This window comes from Neophocaena asiaeorientalis, unplaced genomic scaffold, assembly GCF_003031525.2.
Source record: "Neophocaena asiaeorientalis asiaeorientalis breed wild unplaced genomic scaffold, Neophocaena_asiaeorientalis_V1.1 scaffold26, whole genome shotgun sequence".
Classification (NCBI taxonomy): Eukaryota; Metazoa; Chordata; class Mammalia; order Artiodactyla; family Phocoenidae; genus Neophocaena; species Neophocaena asiaeorientalis.
Window position 1 is genome coordinate 4,565,399 of NW_020173108.1, and position 10,700 is coordinate 4,576,098.

The 10,700-nt window shown below is 38.8% G+C and overlaps 1 protein-coding gene across 2 annotated transcripts in view; it reads right to left on the reverse strand.

Annotated features, from left to right (window-relative positions):
• The window catches only part of KCNN2 (potassium calcium-activated channel subfamily N member 2), a 173,998-nt gene that overhangs the window by 126,590 nt on the left and 36,708 nt on the right, over positions 1-10,700 (reverse strand). For both annotated transcript variants that reach the window (XM_024743366.1, XM_024743367.1), the window contains one exon: positions 4,707-5,125. In XM_024743366.1, the coding sequence (XP_024599134.1) occupies positions 4,707-5,125 (419 nt within the window). The remainder of the gene's footprint in view (positions 1-4,706; positions 5,126-10,700) is intronic.

Below are 10,700 nucleotides of genomic sequence, written 5' to 3' on the forward strand. Positions count from 1 at the left end.
GAAGAAGGAAGGAAGGGAGGAAGGGGGAAAGGAAGGAAGGGAGAAAGGGAGAAGGAAGGGAGGGAGGGAGGGAGAGAGGGAAAAAATAAAAGAAAGAAAAAGAAAAGAAAAGAAGAGTTCTTATAACTTATAGGTAAATCAGAGGTACATGATCTGCCAGGGTTAGTGGATAATATTTTCCAGAAACCTCTAGATGTGCTGTGCTCAGTAGAAGGAGACAGATAGGTTTGCCAAACAAACTGCTCCAGAAAGCCATCTGCCTTTCTCTCTCTCTCAAAATCTCTCTCCTTTAAAAAATATTTTTAGAGTTATTCTAATAAACTGAGAAGAAAATTTCTGTCAGGTGTGAATCCCCTTTTATAGGGAAAGAATATTTGGATGAATCAAAGATGGACCTGGTGGAGCTCATTCAAATCCAAATTCCAAACCAAATAATAAGTGAGTTGTGTATTATATTTAAGTATTGCAGATTTCACAAAGGAAAGGAAGGAAGGAGAGAAGGATGGATGGCCAGAAGGAAGGCCAGAGAGTAAACATCTAAGGAAATGAAAGATGCAGGCTACAGCATGTTCAAAATTAACTTGGAAAAACAAAGTAAATTTTAAAAATACCTTTGTATCTTACACATTACAGTCTAGAGATTGTGTGTAGCAAAATGGGAAGTTTAATGAAAAACAGAATGTGGAAAATCTCCTACTATCACAATGCTGGTTAATGATTTTCTTCTCAACACTTGTACAATTATAAAATGTTATCTTTGGAAAAGCGTATCAATCCATGCAGTTTTGCAATGAAGAATCCAAGGCAAAAAGAAGCAAGCTGGTTGACCCGAGGTCACTGAGCCCCTAAATTGCACTACTGGGACTAAATCCCATGATTGTCCCAATCATGGCTGTGGGCTCTTTCCCTTCCCCAACCCATGGATTTGTTCCCTTTAGGTAACTGTTGGCTGCAGACTCTCATTCTTTATACGAAACAGACAGTTTTCACTTTCTTGTGCCTTTTTATGTGAAAACAAGGATGATCCGTCATCTAACAATCTCAGCACGTTAAAAAGCACACATACTTTGGGATGTGAGAAGGTTTGGCACAGCTTGCCTCAGGCTTTCCGTGTTTAGGGACAATGGGTTAAAAAGCTAAGATGAACGATTTTGAAAAGAAAATGAACGACATGTGCACGATTTTGAAGCTGTGTTATTGAATTGGCCCTTGGGAAGCAGATGCACTAGGGACCACCCATATAAGTGTATGTGTTGTTCAATTATGCTTTTACCTCCATTGTTATGTTGTTGTGTACGACATTTAAGGAAGAGTAATCTTCATAAACTAATAGGTATATCAACTAAGGTTTTCCATATTTATTCTTGAAACCTTATAGGTACAGCTGCTCCAGACAATATGACAAGCCTCTAAATACCATGATTGCTAGGAAACAAAGCATTACCATAAGCAGTCTACCTTTCTTTAAAAGGAAAAACTTTAATCCCTCAAATGCCATATTTATGTAGAGAAGTTCTAAAAGAGATTCAGGTACATAATATTAAAAACTTGTCATTACAAAATTTCTCATAAAAGCAGATGGACTTACCAAACATGCTGGCCTCAGCTCCCTCCCTAGACCCCCTTAAAATGACTAGAAAACAAACAAAAAAAGCACAACCCCACAGGGGTTATGAGTGCCAATACGGTAATAAAGTAGCTAGAAAGCCAACTGACCAGTGATAGCTTGAGAAAAGAGAATTCTAGACCAGCAGTGGGGAAAAGTCAGGAAGCAACCATATTTGCACTGAGAACCAGCAACCTTGCCCCTGCCTACACACACACACACAAAAGACTCAGGAATTCTCGGCACCAGTACCTCTATGAGAGGAGATAAATGACAGAGCTTTCAATGTGAGGACAGGTTCAAATACTGCATAAAAGCAGTTAGACATCTAGATTCCCTCTTCCACTCTGTGTAACTGGTAATGCCTTTTGCCAACCTGGAAGAAGTCTGCAAATATATTGTCTGGAGAGGTAAAACACAAGGTCTATGGGCTGACTGCAGGGCGTTAAGCGCTGGAGAGAGTAAGCCTATTCCATTGCAACTAGGAAGACAATACACGTTCACATATTAACTGCTGAAACCCCTTCTTTGCCCCGTCTTTCAGTTCCCAGAACACTGCCACCTAAGCATCCACTTTCATGGCAGGACAGTAAAAACACTTCCCATGAGCCAGTCGGATTGTTCAGAAAAAAAAAAAAATACGTAAAGATACTGAAACCGGTGTTCCATGCACCCACCCAAATTACCCTGTAGTGAAGTCCGCAGTCAACAAGTTCTAGATGTGTACAGAAAGCTTCTAATAGGTCTTTAGTGCCTCAATCTTAAGTATGAGTGGACAGCTAAGGTTACTTAAATACTTAAAGAAAGCTTCTAAGACAGACAGAAGCCAAAAACAAAAACGAAAAACAAACAAAAAAAACCCAGAAAAATACATCTTTGGGGAAACAAAAAATATATAAAGGGAAAAAAATTTCAAACATTATCTCTAATATCTCTAGAGAAATAAAACAGTACATCTATGAAAAAAAAGCATGATGCTAGTTTAAAAAATGGGCGTTTGAGGATCAAATATGGGACTCTGAAAATTAATACACAGTAAAGAAGAAGTAAAATTCCAAAAGAAAGCGTTTGAAAGATAAATTGAAGTTAACTCTATATATGAAGGGAAAACAGAGATGGAAGACAATACAGAAGGAAATAAGAAAAAACTAATAGAGGAAGGCTGATATCCATAAACAAAAAAACAGGAACAAAAATCATTAAATAATTCAAGAAAAGTTCCAAGAATTGAAGGAAATTAATTCCAAGATTGAACAGGCCCACTGGATTAAAATAGAATAACACCATGATATACCCTGGCGCAATTTTAGATCACTGATTCTAAAAGTTTCCAGGAAAAAAAAGGGGGGGATTAAAAAATGAGAATAGCATCAAACTACAGGACCCTGGATGCCAGAAGAAAATGAAGTCTTCAATATTCTTCGAGAAAGTGCTTTTCAATCTAGAGTTTTCTATCCAGCCCAGTGATCAATGAAGCAAGAGACAAGAATGAATGCTGCCATACCTGAAAGGTCTCAAAAAATATCTCTCTTACCTAGTACCTTTCCTCAGAAGCTACTGGAAGATGGAGTTTCCAAAATGAGGGAATAAATGAAGAAAGAGGGAGAAATGAGGTTCAAGAAAAAAGGTACTCAACATACAAACAAGGCAAAGGAAATCCCCAATACGATGGAGAAGCAGTTTACAAAGTCACCAGAAATTCAAGTTCAAGGTGAAATGGATAGATTTTCCCCAATATATAAATCCAATATAGAAAACTGAGCAAATAAAAAGAGGCAATTATTAATTCCAGAGAAAATTTTTAAAATGTGCAGAAAAGGCAAAGTGTTTATAATATACTACATAGTTCAACTACAAGTGCAGTTCACATAGTCATAATAATATAAATATGCAATATGGATTATTGGTGTTTACATAACTTACTGAGAAGAAAAATTACTTTTTGGGGGGGTAGATTAGGGAAAGTATGTACATGAAAGTGAAAGAAAACTAAAACTCCAACTTCCCTAAAAATCTAGATGAAAAATCTAAAGGTAGCAAATAAGCAATGCCATTTAGAAATATGGAAAGCAATTACTAAAGAAATGGCTGAAGGAATTTAAAGTGATTGCCTCTGGAAAGTAGAAATGGGTGAGGTGTGTTCTGAGTTTGCTATTTTTGCAACAATTCTCATACAGATATTTCCTTTGTTAAACTATTTGTGTGTGTGTATATGAATGTTTGATTTTCAAAAACTAAATGTAAAAATACCTAGCTACTACAAATACCAACATCCTAATATTTAACAGTTCTATAAACTCCTAAGTCATTCCTATATGTCTATTGTTAATTTCAACTGGAATTTTCTTCACCAAGGTCACAAGAGGTTCCCCCCTCATTATGATAGAGTTCCTCCTGTTTACATAACAAATCTATTTTTGCTTGCTTGTTAAATGGCAAGGTTAACATCACAGATGCTCTAACTGATTAACCTAGACTCACTGAACAGTTTCTGAGTTCTGAGACCATGTGTAGGCTCTACACCACCAGAGCTCTTCAGACAATAAAACAAATACACACAGTCTCTTTTCGCTAACTGTTGAGAGGTCAATAAAACCAAATATACACCTATAAGCCCCTTATCAGTAATCACGTGAACACTATTATAAATAGGCACTACAATCAACAAACCACTTTGAGACATTCCCTGAAGTTCAGACATCTTGCATCCCCACTTGTCCACTGGATTTCTGTCTCAACAATAATCAACACTATAACCAAAGAGGTGCCAAAATGATTCAGTATTACCGTTAAACAAATGTTTCTAATGGAAGTCTCCTATGCAATTTGTAGGTCTCCAAGTTTTGACAAGGATTATAAAGGCAGCCCTCTACTGAAAACTGATTAAATTAGAAAAGAAAATACATAATCATCAAGACATTGCTGTATGCAAGGTATCTTAAGAAAAGTTCTGTCACACTCATTTAAAAGAAGCACATTAGAGAACCCCAGATTTTCAAGAGTGAGTCTCTACATACCTCTAGTCTAAAATGCATTCTTTCTCCCACTTTCAAGGACACCATAAGACAAATTATGTTCTCAGGAAAAGAAACAAACTTACCTTTCACAAGCTCGGACAGTCCATGCAGCAATTATCCATAATGAGATACTAAAAACCAAGAGTACAGTTCCTGGGCATATAGTCATTAAAGTCTTCATAACAAAACGCGTATTGAAGTTTATCTTATTAAGTGCTCCAATGCTTCTAGAAGAGGCATCAGTGAAAAGTTTGCTGTGTAAAAGCATGACTCTGGCAATCAGATAGAGTCTTAAGAACATTGGTATAGATAAAATAATATCCACATCAGCAGTGGTGGTGGATGGGGCATAGGAGAAGGCAAGCCGGGCCGTCCATGTGAACGTATAATTCCCAGGTATGGGATGAATAGCACACACCAGTATTTCCAAGCAGATGAAGAAAATACGCTCATAAGTCATGGCTATTCTCCAGTCATCTGCTCCATTGTCCACCATGAACAACTGAAAAAATAAAGTAGAAAATCAGCTTCAGTATGGCATGAATGGTCCACAAGTGTTAGTGCAGATTTTTAAAATACATAACAGGTAGGTGACTTTTAGCAATCATGGCGAGCTCTAGGTCATAACTTCTAAACGCTAGCCCACGCACCGCAACGGAGAGTAGCCCCCACTCACCACAACTAGAGAAAGCCCGCGTGCAGCAATGAAGACCCAATGCAGCCAAAAATAAATAAATAAATAAATTTAAAAATAATAAATAAATAAATGCTAGCCAGGTACACCATTTTAAGAAATTGGTATTGGCACAAAAGGAGAACTTTATTTTGTTAACAATTAAAATTACAAACTTGCTATACAGGAGCCGAAGATATTTTGGAGTCCATGCCCCTGGACAATCACGTTAGTGACATCATTTTAAAATAAGGGGCTTGGGCCTGTCAGTAATGTATCTCCTCCTTAGATGAAGTCAGAAGGACTTTCCTTATAACAAGTTGCTCTTCTCTTTCAGGGTCTGGATCTAAACCTTGCACAATTCTAGCCATATTCCCAGTGAAATCTATTTACAGGGCCTCTGCAATCAATTATACCCTATAATGCAACAATGCCTGAGTGTTCTTAAAGGAAATCTTATTCTTGGCTTCTGAGAGGAAATCACAAGGGACCATAGTCAAATGTGGCAAAAACATTTCTTCCAGCTTCCTCGCTCCTGCTCTATTTTTTTATCTCTTTTCTTCTGCTCTCCCATAGCCTTCCCTTGGATTATTAATTTGTTTTCCATCTTTCTTTCTCTAATAAAGTTTCCTTTTTCCTATTTCTGTCATTCTTCACTCCACAATGAAAGAAAATGAAAAGAAAGAAAAAGGAGATAGATAGACGATAGATAGATAGACCAACTGACCATAAAAGGAACAGAAAAGAATGTTTCCTGTCTTTGCTGGTTGTTCAGTAAACAAGTCCCCCAGGCTCTAGTCCATAAACAACCAAAGGCATCTGGAAATGTGTGGTGACATTTCTGACTGCCGCAGTGACTTGTGAAGGCTACTGGCATTTAGAGCCAGGAAGCCAGCGGTGCCAAGCAGGCTGAGATTCTAAGAGTCCCACGCACAAAAAAGACCTGTCTGCCCAGAATGCCGACAGTGCTCCCCCACTGAGAAAGATGACATATTCTTTGCCTTTTGGTAAGTAGCCAACTTATGTAGAAAGCATGAGATGAAAGCAACCCAAGTGAGAACAGTGTGTTTTCAGGTAAGTGAGTCGCAAAGGAAGGTGGCTGAGCAGACCCCCAGGATGACTAGATTCTATGATCTCTGCTCCTCTGGGGTCAAAAAAGAGTCATTTTCCCACCACTTAAATGGTTACAAATTCCCATTCTAGGGTAATTATTCTGCAGGTCCTAGCTACTGCCCATGCTGTTATTCAAACACTGCCATCAGCGCTACTTTGCAAGGACAGGAATTTGAGGACAAAAATGATCACTTCTTTCTGGTACTTCAGAAAGTTAGAGAACAAGCAGAATCCCTTGTCAAAATTTTAACAAATTAAGTTATGGCAACATAATGGCTTTGGGTATGCCTTTATCATATCTTTTCATCTAGGGACCTCAAAGTGTTTGATAAATAAATGCTAACAGACAGTACAAATTAGATTTTCCAGTGTCCAATAAAGAAACAGATCATAAATAAAGCTGCCAAGTTGGCTATATAAATATTCCTGTTCAGTTCACCACTTTCAATATCACGTTGGCATAAAGGATTTCATTAATAAAGATATACAAAAGATTGTATAGAAAAAATGGTAGACATCTTCTAAACTTTATCTCAGTAAGTATTTACTGGGTACTTTATAACTCTAAAGGAATGTGACCCCAAAATCTTTTAAGGTGTTTATGTCCAAAAGAATGCATCCCTCCAACTAGTTACTTTGAGAGGCTCTGCATATTCTAGAGATGCTATCACTGCTTTCTTTGTAAATTGCTATCAGGGCCTAGTATAAGTCACATAAGAAAAACAGTATTGTTATTTAAATCTACATTTCCATTTCTACCAAAAATGGTATTACCCAGTTTGTCTACTTTCTTCACCAAACATGGCTCTTAACGACTTGGCAAAAAATCAAATCCACCCCCAAAAGAAGTACCAAGCACCAAGACTCCGGCTGAGCACAATTCCAAGACAGGCTTTGCCCACACCATTCTGGGCAACAGCAGCTTAAGTGCAGAATGAGTACCTTCCCAGGTAAGTGGTAAAGAAATGTATAATTCTCAGATATTACTTCCAGTCTCATACCTTTCCAGGCCTGGCCCTCCTCCCATCACTTAGATAAGAGCACTTGTTCCTCTGACCTCAGGCTACTCTTTTTCCAGGCCCCTTTTCATTGACCCCTCTGCTCACTTCCCTAACTAGTCTGGCTCTCTCTATTTTTTACCATCACTTCAACCATTATGTCATCGGTATTCTCAGCAGCCTTCTCCTTTATATTCTGGTGGACCTGCCCTGGTAACTTTACATCTAAGACCTGCAGGTGGGCTGGGGTCACCACATGCCTGCGCCTTCAAACTCAGCTGAACACTTAGCATCCCTGTGATCATGCCCCAGCTCCCTATAGCTTCTGCCCTGAAAAATCATCTTTCTCCTCTAGAGCCAATTTTGTTCCCCTGTCAGTACACTTTCCCCCAGTATCAGAAATACCTCTACTTTATACTTCAGCCACAAACTCAAGTACATCTTACCTTTTCTCCTTATTTCCCTTCTCTTTTGTTCCACCTATTTAAAGCAATGTTACACGAAACCCAGTTCTCCTGCACTGACAGCCTAGTTCCTGTGCTTTCTCTCTCTCAGCAGAGTATACAAGCAAATCTGTACTGTTCATTAAAATCAAAGCAACGCAAACAAACAAGGACTCCCACTGGCTCTATGTCTGCCCTAAGCGGTATTCATTTTCTCACTTTTCTTTCATGCCTCAACACCCCCATGGGGCTTCTATCCTCATCACCCCACCAATATAGCTCTTGCTAAGGGTCACTCAAAATACCTTAACTATGAGATCTGGTCCTTCCATCTTAATTTTCATCTCACTTGATCTGTCTGATATAAATCACTCCTTCCTTCCCAAAAAAGATCTTTTCTCTTGGCTTATGTGACATATTGCTTTCTTCATTTGCTGCCATGCTGAAGAATCCATCTCAGTTTCCTTAAAAAGCACCTTCCTCCTCCCCATTCAAGTGCCCCTGCTCTACTGAGGTCCATCTCTGACTCTTCTTTCTGTACTTTCCTAGGTGATCTCTTCCCTGCCTTTTATCTCCACCACCAGATTCCTCCTACTGGAAGCCATCCTCCATCCTCCAATGACCTTCTGAAAATGTAAATTATATAATCTTGCCGTCAAGACTAAAACCATTCCAAGCCCCCCATTCGGCAATCTGGTTTTGCCTATCTATTCAATCTCATTGCCCATTACTCTTCTTACATTTTCCTCTGGTTGCAGATTTCAGAACATACCACCTTAATTGTGCCTCTATGTCCTTGTACATTCTGTCTTAAGGACTGGAAAGTCTTTCCACCTAGCAAATTCTTATTCCTTTAAGACCAATTCCACAGCCTCCTCCTTTGGGACACTGTCCAGGCCCCAGACAAATCTGCAAAACTTCCCCCCTTTGTTACACCATGATCCCTGTATGTGCCTCTTATTGATGCTGCCACAGAGGACAATAGGATTTTTTTGTCAGACTGTCACCCCTACTTGTCTGTGAGGCTCCTTGAGGACATGATCCACATCTACCTAGTAGAGAATAATAAACACCTGGAAAATGAACTACCTTGATATTTCTCAGTTAATATTGATTAATCACTGGACAGGTCCTAACACTAATGATACATGGGAGATGAGAATACTAATGCAGAACGTAAGCGAAATAAATCTATGACATTTTCCAAATTGATACAGAACACATCCTATTAAATGTTAAGGCATTGCAGCAGCATAATTGTGCAATTCCATAACAAGTTCAGTAACATCCCCAGAGAAAATTTCTATCATGTAGTTGCTTTCTACTATCAGGGGTTTAATCAACACCTAAAATGATTTTAATTCTTGGTTTTATCACAGCACATACTTCAATGCCAAAGTTAAGAAAGAAATATTTCCTCTACTCTTCACATAATCCCCACCCTTAATTGCTGCTTACTCCTTTAGTTTATTCATTTATTTACTAAATATCCAGTGTACTGAATACTCACTATGTGCCAGGCACTGTGCTACGTACTAGCCACACAGTAGGATTTAGAGCAGAGAGTCTGCCCCATGGAACTAACTTTCACCAGGAAAGAAAGACGAAATCAAAAAAGCAGTCCTAAAGCAATTTAATGAAGTAATTATGCCTGTGGACACTGTGATGAAGGAAACACATAAGAGATGAAATAAAGAACAATAAATTGGTGGTGACAGCAGATGTGGTCACCAGGGAAGACATTTTGAGAAGTACCATTTAAGGCAACACCTGGACAAAGAGAAAAGCCAGTCATATAAACTGCCAGGAGAAGAACATTCTAGGCAGAGGAAATAGCACATGTAAAGGCCATGGGCTATAAAAGCTTAGCATGCTTAAGGAAATGAAAGAACACCAGAGTGGCTGAAAGTTAACGATCAAGGGGCAGAGTGAAAGGAGATGAGCTTGAAGAGCCAAAGATGGACCAGACATGCAGGACCTTGTTGGCCATAGTGTCAAGACTGGTTTTCAGTCCAAGTGCAGTGGGAATCCACTGAAAGGTATTAAGCAGAGGAATGACATGATGTGATTTACAGATAAAAGGGCTGATCCTACTGCTGTGGGAAAACCAGAGTTTACAAGGGAGGATACTAGTTAGGAAGTTCTATTGCATCTGATTAGTTGTAGTTAGCATCCCCCGACCTAGACCAGGGTGAGTAGGGGTTGCCATGGAAATGCATATAGTGGGTGCACTAGAAATATAGTTTGGAGATCTTGCTAGAATTTGCCAATGGGCTGAATGTGGGAGTGATTAAAAAAAAAAAGAATCATAGACAACTGAGTTTCTACTCTGTCAAACACAGTGGATGTCTGTGCCACTTCCTGAATATAATGGGTCAGATACAAGGAGGGGGGAGGTTCCATTTTGGCCACTGTCATTTGAGTATAGATGCCAAGTAGGCAGCAAGATATGCAAGTCACTCAGAGGAGAAGTCTGAACTATTGAAATAAATTTGGAAGGTGTCACTATTTAGGTAGTTTTATGAGATCAAAAGAAAAATTAGAGAAAATGAAGAAGACAGGACACAAGGCCAAGTCCTGAGGAACCCCAAATGTGGAGAGCAGCGGGAAGGTCAAGCCCTTCTGTGAAGTAGGAAGAAAAGAAAGTGTTATTTTTGGAGTCAAGGGTGAGGGCTGTCAATTATTAACTGTAAAATAATATTTACCAAATTCAGAGCTATGTTAATGTACTCAATATTCTATACAGAAAATGAAAACACTCTAAACAGCACAGGTTTTCATCATCTGATTCCATGTCGAGTTAAAATCCAACTGTAAAAATACTCCATTACATTCCATATGATCCATATA